Source organism: Coffea arabica, chromosome 1c, assembly GCF_036785885.1.
Source record: "Coffea arabica cultivar ET-39 chromosome 1c, Coffea Arabica ET-39 HiFi, whole genome shotgun sequence".
Lineage (NCBI taxonomy): Eukaryota > Viridiplantae > Streptophyta > Magnoliopsida > Gentianales > Rubiaceae > Coffea > Coffea arabica.
This window is the reverse complement of record NC_092310.1, coordinates 18477626-18495259: the sequence shown is the minus strand read 5'-3', so window position 1 is coordinate 18495259 and position 17634 is coordinate 18477626. Positions and strand designations below refer to the sequence as shown.

The 17634-nt window shown below is 36.0% G+C and overlaps 2 protein-coding genes across 2 annotated transcripts; one reads left to right on the top strand and one right to left on the bottom strand.

Moving 5' to 3' along the window:
* Positions 1–643: 643 nt before the first annotated feature.
* LOC113718005 (zinc finger BED domain-containing protein RICESLEEPER 2-like) lies at positions 644–4885 on the bottom strand. The gene is made up of 3 exons (XM_072060814.1): positions 4517–4885; positions 1190–3325; positions 644–1099 (listed from the first exon to the last, which is right to left on the bottom strand). The coding sequence occupies exon 2, from the start codon at positions 3321–3323 to the stop codon at positions 1485–1487; it is 1839 nt and encodes a 612-aa protein (XP_071916915.1). The 5' UTR covers positions 3324–3325; positions 4517–4885; the 3' UTR covers positions 644–1099; positions 1190–1484.
* Positions 4886–5202: 317 nt separating this feature from the next.
* LOC113700230 (inactive RHOMBOID-like protein 8) lies at positions 5203–9039 on the top strand. The gene is made up of 6 exons (XM_072060721.1): positions 5203–5761; positions 7040–7203; positions 7325–7488; positions 7564–7829; positions 7921–8047; positions 8681–9039. The coding sequence occupies exons 1-6, from the start codon at positions 5337–5339 to the stop codon at positions 8807–8809; spliced, it is 1275 nt and encodes a 424-aa protein (XP_071916822.1). The 5' UTR covers positions 5203–5336; the 3' UTR covers positions 8810–9039.
* Positions 9040–17634: the final 8595 nt, after the last annotated feature.

Here is a 17634-nt window from a genome sequence, read left to right as displayed (position 1 = left end):
ATTTATCAAAAGTTTGCAATACAACCAACTCCTTCGCGCAAATGCACTAGGTCACACAAATGCACTAATTTTTTGAAAATTAAAATTAATAAAGCACTCAATAATTGCATTAAACTATTGCACAATCTGCTCAAAACAATCAAAAAACTTAAATGATTGAATTGCCATTCTATGAAGCATATGAAATTTGTGAAAAGTTACCCAAAACTGTTTAATCCACATGACCAAAACTACACACAGTCCATAATGCATACACACCGAAGCAATTGATAGCAGGCTACATCGTTCGTGCCCCATGTCCGACGGCTTTTGAGTAGTGCTGTTAATTGAGCGAGTATCTGAGCGCCGAGCTCGACTCGTGAAGAATTCGAGCCAAACTCGAGCTCGCTCGATAGCGCAGACGAGCTATGATATGCACTCGAACTCGACTCGAAAAATGGAAATGTGACTCGAACTCGAGCTCGAGCTCGACTCGTTTATCACAAACGAGCCAGGCTCGGACGAGCTCGAGGCTCAAGTTCGAGGCTCGATTTTAGACTCGAGTTCGAAGCTCGAGGCTCGATTTTGAGGCTTGATTTCGCAATTGAACAATCAGTTATTACGACGTTCTACTCCAGCATATCCAGATTTAGGCTATCTAAAATCAACAAAAAATATTAGGATTGGCAACCAATGCCATTCACATTCAACAATACACAAACTCTAACCACATTTCATCCAAGACAAATAAGACCATAACATCCATACAACACAAACTCTAGGAATAAAAAAAAAACAAATACACAAACTAGAGTCTAATTCCATACGAGACAACATTCATAAGAGCCAATACCATAACAGGTTATGTCCAGCCAAATAAACGCACAAACTACAGCCAAATAACCATGAAAAACACTGCTACATAGCTTAAAAATTGTCCAACTTCAGAAATCACAAGAAAAAGTACAACCCCTTCAGAAATCACAAGAAAAAGTATAGCTTCACAAGTCCAGCTTTACAAATCACAATAAACAGCATCACATATTCCAGAAAACAGCCTTCAAATGTCTGAAAGATCAATTTCTTCAATTGTAGATGATTCGGAAACATCGAGTGGTTCCTACAAAATGAAAACAAGAAAGTTACAACTCCTAGCAAGATAAAATGAGCTGCCAAAATAAACAACTAGTAGAGTATATATTTTACTTACACGAGACTTGTTTTTTAACCCATGAAGATTGCGGATCCAATCATTCCCACAAAGTAGCATTTGCACCGTTTCAACGGACATAGAAGCACGTCTATCTTCGATTATTCTACCACCAGCACTGAAAGTAGATTCGGACGCCACGGTTGTAACTGGAATAGCGAGTACATCACTTGCCAATCTTGACAATATAGGAAACCTCCACCTTTCCCCTTTCCACCAACCCAAGACATCAAGATTTGCATTTGCATCACAAACATACCTGCCTTCTTCCAAATAGACATCTAAATCTGATTTTTCAGGGAGCCTTGTCAATTTCACTAACAATCATCTGAAATTTTTCTTTCCCAGTTAGAACATTAACTCCAAGCTTTTTAGCAGCCCCTTGAGTAGATTTACTTGAAATTTCCGAATGTTTTCTTTTTCCAGCTTCCCTTTGTGGTTCCTCACTATGAGATGAGATGTGAGCATCCACATATTCATTATAGAGGTCATAAAGAATGCATCTAATCTCATCAATGTACCTAGGGGCTGCAACTTCTCCATAAATAACTGGGAAAGTATGACTAACAAGGACCATTTTGTACCTCGGATCAAGAATAGCACCCAAAGACATCAAAACATTGCTTTCACCCCAATACTTGTCAAATTTTTGTGTCATACTTTCAGCCATAAACCTAATATGATCAGAAAAATCGAGAGCTTTTTCATTTAATAGCTCTTTAATCCTATACAACTCTACAAGAAAAAGGTTAGTCGTTGTGTAATCGGATCCAGAAATAATATTGGTGATCTCATAAAAAATACCCAAAAATTTACATACTTCTTCAACTTTCATCCACTCAAACTCACTTGGGACATAGTGAAACCCAGGATCAATGTCCCCATACCTGGGAAATACATCCCTAAACTCTAGAGCTGAAGCCAACATCAAATAAGTGTTGTTCCACCTAGTTGGGCAGTCCAAAATGAGCTGTTTAGAAGGCAATTGAAGCTGTTTTTTTATTTTGGCAAATTCATTGAGGCGAGACTCTGAATTTTTCAAATATTTAATCCCCTCTCGAACAACATCAATCACATCAACAATTTGATTAAGCCCATCTTGAACAAGCAAATTAAGTATATGGGCACAACACCTAACATGAAAAATTTTTCCTCCAATGCTCAACCTTTTTCTTAGAGAGAAACCCTCTTTAAGCCTCCTAATGCATACATCATTATAAGAAGCATTGTCCACAATGATAGTAGAAACATTATTTTCAATCCCCCACTCAAGAAAACACTTACTTAACGCATCGGCAATAACTACCCCCGTGTGAGGAGGTGGGACATTACAAAAATTTAGAACCCGTTTTTGCAACACCCAATCACTATCAACAAAATGCCCTGTCACAACCATGTATTGAATTTTTTGACCAGATTTCCACAAATCTGTGGTTATACTAACCCTATTGGCACCTTTTAATATATTTCTCAGCCTTCTCTTTTCAAGCATGTAAGCACTCACACAATCTTCCTTTACTGTTTGCCGGTTAATCTTTTTATAAAATGGAGATGCAGCTTTCATGAACTTGTTAAAAACAACATGATCCAACATAGAGAAGGGATACTCATGTACAAGAACCATATGAGCTGCTAACTCTCGTACTTTAGCATGATCATAAGAGAAATTAGTTATAGAAGTTATACCATCCGAGGGTCCTTCGGTAAAGGATAACACTTGCTGCCTCTTTTGATTTTCCTCCCCAACAGCCAGCCTCTTTTGTAGGCAATTTTTGAGGTGACGCTTGTGTTGAGAAGTAGCTCCAGATGGATTTTTGACAAATAGTTCTTTGCAGTGATTGCACTGCACTTTCAATGTTCCATCAGGCTGTTTTACTATTGTCATATCCTCCCATATTGTTGACTTCTTTTTCCGTTGTTTTTTTCCAAACGGATTTGCTCCTTCAATAGCACCTTTTTCCCCTGTTTCTGTTCCTTCATTCGGCTGATCTAAGTGATCTAAGTCCAGCTCTTCTTCGCTCATCTCATCAGCATTAGACTCCACCTCAAGTTCTTGTTCTACAGCTTCATTTCCAACCTCCATAATAGGATTTGTTGACGATCCTTGGTGTGAATGAAATGGAGGACTGTACATACCTATTATTTAAAAGGAAAAATATACTTGAGTCAAGTCCATAAGGAACATATGTAGGAATATATGCAGTCAAGTCCATATGATATTTAATAACTATTTTCAACTTCCTTTTCGCCATTTCTACAAATGCATGAATCCAAATTAGCAATAAAACCTGAAGTACCATTTATGCAACGAATAACAAACAATTTTAGCAAAAAAATTTTGCCAATAATATATCCTTAGTTTCTTGTAATTCTCAATGGCACATGGGAAACCAATCTCAATTTTAAAATGCAAAAGATATATTTAAAAGTAATCTTCATGAGTGGATAAATTACGAATAACTCATTTAGTAGGTGATTGATTAGATTAAGAACTAAAGTGTGATGAACTTATACTTTAGGGGATTACATTCTTTACATATTTAGTGTCAATTATAATATAGAAAGTTGAATGTATAAATTTATTAGTTGTAGTTTAAGAGTAACTAATTTAGTCGCTAATAAATTATTAGTTAATTGATTTAGTGGGTAGCAAACAACTAAAGAAACTAAAGAAAGGGCAAAAAAAAAAAGAGAAGTATGCTGTCCAAATTAAGCCCGTAAGGCTTTGTGAGTAAAAAATGAACCACCCTTTGGAGAGGCTTTGCAGAGTTGAGGTTAAACTCTAAGATGAAAACTCTTAATTGGAAACCAAATTTGGCAGCTTTAGCTTTGAAGCACTAACATAACAGTCCCATATAACATGATGCTACCCAACTTGGCATTTGAATGACAAAATTTTTGGATTCTTCATAATTAATACAATCAAAAACATTAAAAAGAGAAAATTGAAGTGTAATATAGTGTCTGTACGTATCAAACTTAAATTGGATTTCCAAGATAACAGTCTTCTTTCTGAAATTGCATAAGCTATCCATTTTGGAATGTAAAAACATTACAAAATTAAAAAAATTAACTACTACAGAACAGAAATTACGGGTCATTATTGATTATGCAAATTACAGAAATTACATAAATTATGCAAAATCCTTAAAAGCCTTGCAAGTAGAAGATGGTCACCGGACATTTAAGTCCTTCTCACATCACATGTTAAGTTTTTGAACCGTAAGCAGCAATGAAACCTAAAACTAGATTTGGGGGCCGAAACACCGCAGGTTCTGAACTCTTGTCATTTAGTATAATTTACCTACGAAAAGAGACAATACTTACCAGAAATCACGAAGGATTAGAGAAACCAGTCAAATTGGACTGGTTTTGGCCCGGCGGTGGACCGGTTGTTAATGGCAGAAAACAGAGGCTGTGGCCTGTGGGTTGAGTCTGTGGGCGGCGGTGGAGGCAGAGGTTGCTGACTTGCTGTGGGTTGCGGCTGTGGACTGCGGCTTGCTGTGGAGTACGGCGGGGCTGTGGGTGCGGCTGCGGGTTGCGGGGTTGCGGGGCTGTGGGTGCGAGGCTGCGGGGTTGCGGTGTTGCTGGCTGCGGGGTTGCTGGGTTGCGGGGCTGCAGGGTTGTGGGTGCGGCTGTGGGTTGGTAGCTACGGGGTGCGGCAGAGAGGGAGAGGCGGAAATGAAGAATGAAACGATGTAATATCAAGTTATCAACCCTAGTCCAAATTTCTACTTGTTGACTATTAAAATGACAAAAATACCCTTCTTTGTCGAGCTCAACCGAGCTACTCGGTAAAGAAGCGAGTTCGAGCTTACTCGGCTTGATAACTAAACGAGTATTTTTCGAGCTCGAGCTCGGCTCGTTAATTGAAATTAACGAGTCGAACTCGAGTCTTATCGAGCCGAATTCTAACGAGCTTTCGAGCTGCTTGTTTTGCTTAACAGCTCTACTTTTGAGCTTCACTTTCAAGCTACCCGCCTAAACCCCAAACAGTGACGATGTGAAATACGCATAACCCGAGAAGTTGAAACCGTTTCCTCTCAGGCAATTCCCACCGCCATTGATTTTCCCATTTACAGAAATCCCAATGATTTTCATCCACAACCCACCTGTACTACCCAACTAAAAGCTCTCAAAAACAACTATGGCTTCAGTAACCAAAGATCAAATCTCCATAGACATCAAACCGCCATTGTCATCAGCGGCATTAGCCCCGCTTCCTCCGCCGCCCCCGCCGCCACCACCTCCACCGCCACCGCCGCAGCTGGAGGAGCACAAGAATATGGAGCAGCAGCAGCCCGGATTTTGGGTAGATTTAACAGCGGAAGAGTTGCCTAAAGAACAGAGTGAAAGAGTGCCCTTTCCACTCTTCAGACACATCAGGCAAGGGAGAGAGAACACTTGGGTGATTTCTCTCATTGTGATTCTCCACTTCATTGTCTTTGTGGCCACCATTTCTGTCAATAACTGTAGGCACGTGTCTCACCATCAATGCGCTTTCCAGTTTCTTGGAAGATTCTCCTTTCAGCCCCTCTCTGAGAACCCTTTTCTTGGCCCTTCAGCCTCTACGTGAGTCTCTGATAATAAATCTTTTCTGAACTTGTTTATTTTTTCAATCTTAACGTGGTAATTTTTATTAAGGGTTTCTTGATTGACTGCTTCTCTTTTTTCTTTTCTTTTTTTTTTTTTAAATTTCAGAGTTTCGCGCTGCTCTGTTTTTCTTTAATGACCTTTGCTAGCTGATATCTTTTGTTATTTCGATGGTAAAAGTTTCATTTGAATCAAGTATCTAATTGTTGTTATCAATCAGGCCTTTGTCTATAGAAAACAGGACCATTGTTGGCCATGAATGGTTGAACTGATTGTTAATGGAAATTGTCCACTTGTTATGATATTCCATTTGCGTGAAATTTCTAAATTAATCTGAAATATTAACTAAAATGATGTTAATTATGGGTTTGGGATAACGGGGTTAGTGTCTGATTGCTATAATAGGATCAGTTTCTAACAGCAATTGGTCCCATTTACTGCACAAGGACTACTTTCTGAGTACTTCACCTTTTTCCTCTCTTTTTTTTTCCCAATTCTATTCTTTTTCTCTTTTTTTTTTGGTCATTTTCTATCAGGAAAATGATTGCCTGTTTAATTTTTGAAGTTTTACATCTGTTGTTGCTGGACTAATCACAACTAAATTTGTCTGTATAGTTGTATGCTGCATTGAATTTAGGGTGTATTTGCGGTAGTTCCATGCTTTCTTTTTTTTAACTGCTACCTGTGCTTGTTCTGAAGATAGCTGAATTATCCGTTTTGGCATAGAAGAATGTTCTGTTGGTCATAATTCAGCAATATTGTTTGAACGAAATCTATTGGTAGCTTACTATGACAAATATTAGACATATGAATTGATTCATTGGAGAATAGGTATGACAGAATATTCCTGGTAAGAGGAGTTTAACAATCTTTTTTGTCTTCTTCTTGAGAATGTAAATGAAATCATGGAAGAGGTAGTTCATTTTGTTTCATGCCTACTTATTTGTGACTCAAGAGCAAATTCTGGCCTGTTGTCTGGCTGTATTTGAGCTTCTGCCATATGTTTGCCATAGTTTGGTGTCTGCAGAGTTAAATTGTGCTTGATCCTTTGTTTTTGTTTCATCTTCTTTTGTCAGTAAAGTTTGTTTTTACCTGTCAAACACATTTTTCAGTTCATGCTTTAACCTTGTGGAGTTTGTCTCATTCAAAGTTTAATTTAAAGAACAAGGATAAGCACGCAGATTTCTCCCTGTTGAATATGTGTTTCTGTTGTTATCCTCTATTGCTGAATGGTTTTATGTGTTCCTCCTGGTGTAGACTGAATAAAATGGGGGCTCTTCAAGAGACTCTTCTAACAGAACGTCATCAATTATGGCGTCTTTTCATAAGTCCATGGCTGCATGCAGGAGTTTTCCATCTTATTGTGAACCTCTTTAGTGTCATCTATGTTGGAGTTCATTTAGTGCAAGAATTTGGACCAGGTAAGATTTTATTGCTGTTGATTTGCATGGATTGGCTCCTACATGAATTCATCTGGGAGAAGTTTAATGTATGCCTTATTGTTTGTTTATTTATTTATTTAAGTTTTTTTTCTTTTGCTAGTGAGGGTTGGAAGTATCTATCTGATCTCAGCTGTAACTGGCAGTTTGCTTGGTGCTCTTTTTATCCAACATAGACCTTCAGTTACTTCCTCTGGAGCACTATTTGGGCTCCTTGGAATGATGCTATCTGGGCTTATGAGAAACTGGAAAGTTTATACCAAAAAGGTCTCCTATTTTCCTGATTCTCACATTAATGTTCACCTTCAACTATACTTCTAATGACTCATGTGGTTAATGCAGCTTGCAGCTCTTCTGGCACTCTCTGTTATCATCTCTATTAATCTACTCCTTGGGCTTATTCCATACGTTGACAACTTTGCTAATTTTGGAGGATTCTTATCTGGGTTTCTTGTTGGCTTTGTGCTTCTTTTCAAACCTCTAGTTGGGAAAGCAGCTCATAACAAAGCTGGTTTATTTGAATTTGATGTTAAACAAGCTGTTAGAGTGAGGAACAAATTGGACAAGCCTCTTCTGAGAATCATTTCTCTAGTTTGCTTTAGCATTTTGTAAGTTTTCCTTTCTCTTTTTTGTTTGTCATTTTAGTAGATTATGCTTAGTGGCTCTGAACTTATGGTCCGACATGAGTTTGGCATTCAGAGTTGCAGGACTTACCATTGGAGTTCTTCACGGCATGGATGCAAACCAATACTGTAGGCCGTGCCAATATTTAGATTGTGTTCCTTCCAAATGGTGGAGCTGCAGCAACAGACCAATGCATTGTGAGGTACATAATGTGGTCAAAACTTGATAGTTTATTTCTAAAACCTGAAGTTTAACCTGTTTCATTCTTATCTATTTGTTTCAACGATATAGCAGTTTTGTCAATTTTAGCTTCTGAATTCCGCAAAATAGAGGATAAAAAGCAATGTCAAATGTCTGCAATTCTGTTTAGTTCTTCTTGCGAGTTCCAAACTTTGGGTTTCTGTCTTGCACGTTCTCATTTCTAGCATTGAGTAGGAGAAATATCCAGCAGCTTCACTACTGAAGTGAATTCTGCGTTTTTTCATTTTCTGCATAATTTTCGGATTCTATAATTTTGTGCAATAGCAGCAATTTTTCCAACGTTAGCTTCTGAATTGCTTAAAAAGGTGGATAAAAACAGTGTCAGATCTCCTCCATTCTCTTTAGTTAGTTCTCCTTATCAGTTCAAAACTTGGGTTTTCTGTCTTGCGTGCTCTTATTTCCAGCATTAGCTTGAGAGCTTTTTAGCAGCCTTCTACTGGAAGTGAAATTTCAGATTTTTTTTTTTTACCCTCCGCTTTGCACGAAATTTTTATTTTAAATACACCCTTACTTTGTGAAAGTGGCTGAGGAAACACTTGAAGATTGAATCAAATTGTTATGTGTTCAATTGCAGATGCAGAGCATAGTAAGCACAGAGCAACTCACAATCACCTGTTCAAGAAATGGCAATTTCAGAATTTTCCCATCCATCGAATTCTCAGAAGAAAGGCTGCAGGATCTTTGCTATCTTATATGCTCTTAGATAATAGTCCAAGTTGCTTAGAAGCAAAAATCAGGACTAAAAGAATGAAACCTTACAAAACTGATAGAGGCCAAAAGATTGTAGCATTCTATTGTGCGTAACCCAGATGTTGCGGGCCTTGCGGCTGTAAAGTACTGTATGTACAGTCCTATCCATAAGGATGAACATCTGCTAATTCAGTGACCTGTACATGAATCTGAGACTGATAATTGTCCCAATTCGTTTTGCAATCTGCAATTGACTCTATCTCCCTGCCCATTTGATGGACGTGTTCCTCCGCTAACATGCAACGTGGTGATGGACGTGTACATAGAATTATGAAGAATACCGCAGCATAATTCTTCCAAAGAGGAAATCCAAAATGATTCTTTTCGTGCTTTCCACCTATCTTTGCTGGTTAGTGTTATTTGCAAAATTAGTTTTAAAAAATCAACTACGAAATCTATCCATATATGCAGAATTAGTTTAAAATAGGTTGTAACTTGCACTTGAAAGTTTTGGTTTTAATTGGTTTTAAGTTTGTGTATTTTTTTTGGCTAGATTATCTTTTACCTTCGTGTGGTTCGATGCTTTATCATATCACCCCCTTATTGTTTAAAAACTGATATATAACCTGCTTATGATTTGAGTTAAAGTGTCATCATTAGTTTTTCTGTTAAAACTAATAATCAATAGCAAAAAGTTAGGCCATGTTTGATAACTCAATTCAGCACTTAAATTTAATGGATTCAGATCTTAATATATGTTAAACGCGTTTGATAATAAAAAACTGAACATCTGAATTAATTAAATAACACTGAATTTTTTGGCAACACTTGCTCCAAAAAATAAGTGCTAAGCTATTCACTTATCACTGAATATGATATACACTCAAATGTATTTGATTTAATATTTAACAATTCAATAATTTAATGGATTTCAGATTTCATATTTCAGTTTTATCAAACGCTTTCTTAATCAGCCAATGTTTTGAAAATCGGATCGGACCGGTCGGTTCGATCGGTTGAATCGCGAACCGGCCATGGCACCGGTCCGGTTCTATGCTTTGGTTGACTTTGCTAGGCAACCGGTCAAATCCGGTCAAAATCGTGAAAACCGGTGAACCGTGTTGAACCGGATTGAACCGGTTCTTGAGTTTCCTTTTTTTTTTTTAACTTTTTGTAAAATGCTTCTATCAAGATTCGAACTCAAGACTTTTGCAATAGAAAACCAATGTAGTAACCATTGCACCATCACATTTTATTTGCTTTTTTTGATAATTTATTTGTATAAAACAAACATCTATATTTCATTTTTCCATTTTTCTTATAAAATCTCATCCTCTCATGACTCTTTCTTTTTAATGTTCAACTCTTTCTTTCTCTCTCATTTTTTCTTTTGTCACTCCATTTTTAATCAAACCTCATTAGTTTTAATTTATTGATGTTTTCTTCTATCTTTTAATTTTGTTTTTGTCCATTAAATTGGAAAAAGTTAAAAAAGAATTATTTTTCTTTAACCCAAATTATTTTTTATCTCACTTTTTTGTTTATTATCAAGTTTGCATTTCTATTTTAAATTCTCTTAATTTCTTTCGAAGTCCAAACTTTCTTTTTAAAATTACAATCTTTAAATCTCAAAGACGTAAATTAAAATTTAAGTTCACAATGTCAAATTCTCATAAACGTGAATTTTGTATAATTTCAAAATATTGTGATATTTTTGGGTTGGATTTAAGATTTTCTTAGTAGATAATATTGAAATTGAGATGAAATTTATTTGTTTTAACTTATGATTTAAAAAATTTATTTCTGAAAATCCAAATTATTCAAAAATAGTGAACTTTTCATCGTATAAAGTTTTAAATTAGTCCATTGCATGTCTTATTTTGTGCATATATATATATTTATATAAATTATTTTTAAAACAATTTATTGAACCGAGGTTAAATCGATCCGACTGATTGAACCTCGACCCTCTCACCTCACCGGTTTAATTGACGTCCGGATTTTAAAACATTGGCATCAGCGAGCAGCACATCATGACCAAGAAGAAAAAAAAGGGGGTTTGGTATAGGAACAGTGTTGGTGGTCCCCTATGGGCTCATATTAGTACGTGGGTGTTTTCTGTCAATTTGGAGGCCCTATAAGTATTACTCCAATAGCTGCTGTTTGACTAGATCATTTGGTATTTGACTATTTGTTGGTTGCCTGTAATACCCTGATTATGAAATCGTGTTTGACAATAAGGCCTACCTGTTCCATCAATGCCATTTCAAAAAAGGACTGGGCTGCATAAATTGCTGTGGCTTTGATGTTTTTTAGTATTTGGCGTTGACTAGTAAACATGATAGCAGCGCCTTGTTCTTTCGACCGCAACCAATAGTCCGCTCCTTGCTGGTGTCGTTGCTATCATTGGATTAGAGGGGTATTTTATCCAATGGCCGGTGATACGAGCCTACAGGCTCTACTTGCTAGAATCGTGCGACTGACTAAAGAATGCGTTGGATAGGTTATTACCATTCCCATCTTTTCCCTATTTGAATGTGAGAATGGATAATTTAGAATTTAGTTTGGTGGAAGCGGTGGTGTGCAATTCATTGCTGCTATGCCTATTCTTAGATTACACCAATTTAATCATTAAACCACTAGGGGAGTGAACGTGTAAGCTTTTGCCTTCTAAGCCTTTGCTTATTTGCCCAACATTGGAGTTACATATGCGAACATCTATGCGTTTAGTGTGGGTGTGTGAAAGGGTATTCTGACCATCTGCTTTCAAGAAGAAATTGAAGGTTGGTCAATTGGTTTTTATTTAAGGTTTGTTTGTGATTATAATTATTGAGTTGTTCTTAATTAAGCTTATAGTGCTTTGCGTTGGACCTTTTTGAATACTGATCTCACTTTTTAACCAAATAATATAAAATACCTTGTCATTGGATTATGGTTAACTGTGAAGCTTGTCTTGTTGCTACCGCTTGAGTCTGGGCACACATTTACCATGTGCGTCCTTTGATTTTGTTAGTACTTTTTCTCATTAGCCTTTTTTTTTTTTTTTTACTTTTAATGTTTTTTCTTTTTTAATTAACCGAGTTCTGATGATTGGGTTATGGTTAATTGAGAAGCTTATCTTGTTGCTACAACTTCAATTTTGGCATACATTTACCCTATGCGCCCCTTAATTTTGTTAGTACTTTGTGTTGTTGGCTTGTTTTTTTTTTTACTTTTAATGTATTTCCTTTTTTAATTAACCGAGTTTTGATGAGGTTGATCTCTGTTTAACATAGGCAAATGAGTTGGTTTATTATTATTGCTTAATGATAAAAGCTTCTCTTCTAGTTCATTTTGGCACAAATCAGCTTACAGTGCTCTTTCTAACTTAGCCAAATGAGTTGGCTTATTATTATTGCTTAGTCATAAAAGCTTCAATTCTTTCTAAATTCATTTCTATACTTTAGTGTTATTTGGGAAGCTATTGAACTAGTTTCCAATTGTTTTATAGTGTCCTGCCCCAGACTATTCTGGGCCCTAGATTTACTTTTTAATCAAAGCAATGTTAAATATTCTGTAATTGGACTGTGCTTAATTGCAAATCTTGTCTTTTTACTATGCCCCGAACCTAACCATAGGCTTAACATGTATCTCCCTTAACATATTTAATACTTTCTTCTGCTGACTTATTTGTGTGATTTTAATTTGTTTAGCTTTGTAATTATTGAAAATTTGATTTCTTTGTCCTATTCTTACTTCAGCCTATGGAAGTAGGCTATTAGTGGTATTATAAATTCTTTCCTTATAATTTATTTTTATGCACTGCAGTTTTGTTTGGATTTTCAGATGATGCATTCAATATGCTTAGTGTGCTGCCATCATCTTAATTGTCATGTTTTTAATGTCTGATACAGAACTACTTCACAATTTACTTATACTAGAATGACTATATTACTTTACAATATCTTGGTAACTATACTTGTGGATCCATAATAGTGCTAGAATGACTATGTTTATACAAGCACTTACTTCGGTTACCTGTTTGCCTATATTTCACTGCTTGTTTACATTTGTGGTACCATGCTTCTGTCGTGTACGTTTACTTGGATGATATTGTCAATTATTTATTGCTATTAGTATCTAAATAATATTATTTGGGAGTGATTGTTTAATTATAATGGCTAAGCATTACTTGTTTACTTTGTCACTTACTTGAACATGTTAAGTTGTTAGAAATGCCACCAAAAACGAAAAACGTGACATTAGAAGAACGATCCTATGAAAGGCGGGGTCATGTGCATCGTGTTGCTAAGAAAGCAATTCATATTTTGTGTGTCAATTAGTAGAGTTTCCATTGCTATAGTTACTAAAGTGAAACTCCCTGATGAATACATTTAGGCACAGATTAACGGTGCGAACCCTTCCAATAATAGGCCTGATTGTATTACAGCTGTGATGTCCAAATTTAAATCATTAGAAAAAGAAGGAAAAAATGAATTTAATACAATGCCAGTTACTCCAAGTGGTCTTTCATTTGCTGCTAATACCACAGAGGACAAAAGGGCACTAAGAGTGGTACTAATGCTGTCAAACATAAGCTCTTCCAACCCTAGTAGATACCAAGGACAACAATGGAAATTGAGACGTCCAACAATTCATTGATGGCTCAGCACAGTGCAAAAAAATGTAGATGAGAATTTGACACCAGAGGAACCAATGCATAATTGCATATAACCAAAATGAATATTGCTTTGCAGCATGTAAATAGCTCCAATTGTACTTCTGAAGACACCCCACCAAATTCTTCTGTTAATGGTGGTAGTAGTAATAATCAAAAGACAGTTCGTCAACGTCAGTGGCTTTCACAAAGGAGGACCAAACCTGATATATTCCAAGAGATTGCAATAGAGGCAACTACACTACCAAAAGCACCTTTTTACCAATATTGTCGAGAAAATATGTTCTATCTTTGGCCTCCAAATTTTTGTTGCTTGCCTGGAGAAATTCGCTTGTTGGAGATAGAAATTCCAAGAGAACTTATGCTACTATATCAATCTGATTCTAAGGAAGTTGATAGTTTTCGAAATTGTGTTCGAAGCTAAAATAATATATATGCATTTGCTTCTATTGGAATATATTCTGATAAAGTTGGGCAAAAAATACAATGGTGTTTATACCTTCAGAGTACAGGGCCAAATATACCATTTTACAAATCCGTTAATACTTTTTGATGGTAAGCCATATGTTAACCTACATCTATACTTCTAAAACAAGGATCATGAGATAGAGCATCGGTTTTCTATATCCAGCAAATTTCAGGAGAATTTGGTATCCAAATTATCTATCGAAATCAATCCATATTCATGTTTTTTCCACGGTCTACAAAATCTGTCGATTCTTGAAGACTATAAGGTGACACTGCAGTCAAACCCAACCGTAGATCAAAGGGTTTATAATAAGTTAACAGTTTTTCAATTTGGAGGTACCTGGACTAAACCAACAAATTCTGGCCATAGTGCTTCAAGGCATATACAGGTTTACTCAAAGAATGGAAAACCCAAATCATGAAACACTGTTATGGATGCTATGATCCAATGCAGTATCCACTGATATTCTCAAATGGTGAACTTGGTTGGCATTCCAAATCAGAAAGGCTACCTTGAGCATCAGAAGTGGGGCCGTCTACACAAACATGTCCTAGCAAAAGGATTGTATCACCTCATATATTTGCAACTACAGAAGAAATGATAGGAGCAGGGGATGCAAATATGCTTATACTATTTTCACAATTTATCTTATTGTTGCCCAGTCATTCAATACTATTAGAAAAATAGTAATAAATTGTAACACCAATTATTCTTTTCATGCATCAGGTGTTAACAGAAAACAAAAAAGTGCAAAAATGTTTCACGCAGAGAATACTACTATTACAAACTGCAAATTAGTCCAAAAGATAAATCGGTACTTCTACAGTATGTAGTCAACATGTATATTAAAATTGAAATATCAAGATTGGATTTTGGGATAATTATAGAAACCTTCCTTGAGGTTTCTGATACTTGCACTGACCTCCCCTGTGGTTTGAAAAATTGCACCGACCTCCCCTGAACTTGCTAATCCTTTGCAAATTTAGTCTAAACGATTAAAATATTATTTTAGGGAGTGAAATTAGAATTTTGTACTAGATTTGCCCTCTGTGTTACATGTCCAATGAATGACAAAATATTACAAATCAATTAACAATTAACAAACTTCAAGGGGTGTCGTTTATGGGCAAATACACATTACCTATTTAAAGAACCAGTTCTTTATGGGTATTTTACTTTCAAACATTTAATATATGATAAAAATATCAATGTTTATAAGTAAAATTCAAAAAGTGTTATAGTAATATTCTTACAAAAAGAAAATCGGTAGGTTATCTATTTATTATAAATTAAATATTTTTTTTAAAAAAAGAAATGGCCCACAAAGTATTAATTCTTTTTGGCTTTCATCCATTAGATGAGTAAAGTATTGGCTCTTTATGGGCATTTTATTCTGAATCATTTAATTTATGTTAAATACATAAATGTTTGTAATTAAAATTGAAAAAATGTTACATTAATATTTTTACGGAAGGGAAACTGGTAGGTTTTGTATTTAACAAAAATTAAATATTTGAGAGTAAATACAAATCTTTGTACTCCCAAATATTTAATTTTTGTTAAACAAAAAACCTACCAGTTTCCCTTCCGTAAAAATGTTAATGCAACACTTTTTCAATTTTAGTTACAAACATTTATGTATTTAACATGTGACGGCCCAGTTTTCTCCTAGGGCATACCCTAGAAGTTAGTGGACCGCCTGCTTGGCTCTCACCAGTGTTTACTCACTTACTTTAATTTTAGATATAATATTGTGGTATACTAAAACCACACGTTCAAAACTTTTACAATGCCAAATTCAATACAAAAGCTACAGCCATGGTATGATACTAGATAATTTATAATCACGAAAGTCTTTACGTTAACTCTCTAAGATCCCTCGTTCATTTCCCCGACCACTAACTCCTGTAAGGAAAACAAAACTAAAGGGCTGAGCTAAAGCTTAGTGAGGTTTGTCGAGCAAGTAACACTTAAATCAAGCAAGTAGTGCACATTTCACTGTACAATCACTTTCATGAAGCAATCGAGGAAACACTTCACTGAACAATCACTTTTAAAAGGATGCGGTACTCACATTAGAGCTACTTCAATGTCATTGAGCATTCATTTCAGTGTTAAGAGACACTCGTTTCACTGTCATTGTACATTTATTTCAATATCATTGCACATTCATTTCAATATCATTGTACTTTCTCCCAATTCTCCTCCTCATGTCCTCCAGAACAATAAACAATCCCCTACATTCAGTAATCAGTGCAATGATCTCCCAATATCGTGGTAATAATTGAGTATACCGAAACATTTACCCAAAGCTGCCGTCCTACCCGACCAAGCCCTTTGCTGGCTCGAATAGTCCGTTGAACAGAGGGTTTTGGGGTCCAGTTCATACGGCTTACATTCATACACACTTACAGTAACATTCAGTCAATTATCGACCTTCAAGTTCAACTAAGCCGAGTACGATAAAGTACACTCCCGACTTAGAAGGCGAGGGACAATTGAGATACACTTCACAAGGAATCATTTAATAATAATTCATGATAAACACAATTGTCACATAATTTCACTTAGATATTGTGAGAACCCTCACTTTAAAATGCAATTCTCCTAAACTACATGCCTTGCCCTAAGATTTAAGCCACTTATAATATGCCCTTGCATTGTATTCTACATGTATTATAACAATTCCCTTGCATTGCATTTCATTTTCTTTTACTTGAATGGAAACATTTTCTTTGAGTTAGTTTTAGTTTATTTCACCACTTACATTTTTACCAAATATTATTTTATTGTGGTTGGGACTTTATATGAGAGTTTAGAGATGTTAAATAGATATTGGGACATTTGGAAGGGTTGGAACATCATTAGTCAAAGGATTAAGAGAAGTTATGGACAAGAAGTGGGCTATGTGCAAAACCCTAGCCAAGTATTTTGTTTGACCAAAGATTAGAAGTTTAAACTAGCCTTGGCCATTTTTTTCCTCCTTATGGCCGGCCCTCTTGTGTGATGCCCCGAAAGAAGAAGGGTTTTCATTCTATATATATGAACGTGTGATTGTGCATATCAAGTGTAATTGTGTGAGATTATATATATATATATATATCTTTGTTGGAAGAGCGGAGGAGCGCAACGTTTGAACTTGGAAAGAAAAACTTTTGGTGGAAAGGTTCTGGACCAAATCCGGCCAAGATTGTTGGCTGGATTGCTTGAGGGTTTTGAAAAAACATTGGTCAGCCACTGCCTTGAATCCAGCCTGGAATCCAGCCGGAAATCCGGCCAGATTCCGACCGGATTGTGACGTCACCTTCGGCAATCAACTTTGACTGGCTGCTTTTTCTTCCTTCTTATCTTGTTTTTGGCTGAAATATCTTCACTTTTTGCTCCTTGCTTGGCCGGCTGTTTGGGAGAGAAAAAAGAGAGAAAAGTTCTTCATTTTCTAGTTTTACTTTCTTGTCCAAATCTTGAGATTTCACCGTTAGTTTTGTAATCTATTCCATACAAGTGTGTACTAAGGAGGAATAGAGGTCTTGGTGGAGTTGTTTTTGAAAGGGAAGCCCTAAGTTGCTAGCTTTCTTGAGTTTTGAGGTAAGTTGGATAAGGAAGTTCTCTCTTTGTTTTAATAATTGTATAGTAGTGGGTTATAGTTGTTAATTGCGTAGTTTTATGAGAGATTTTTGGATTTAAAGTAGTATGATGGTAATTTTCTGATTTT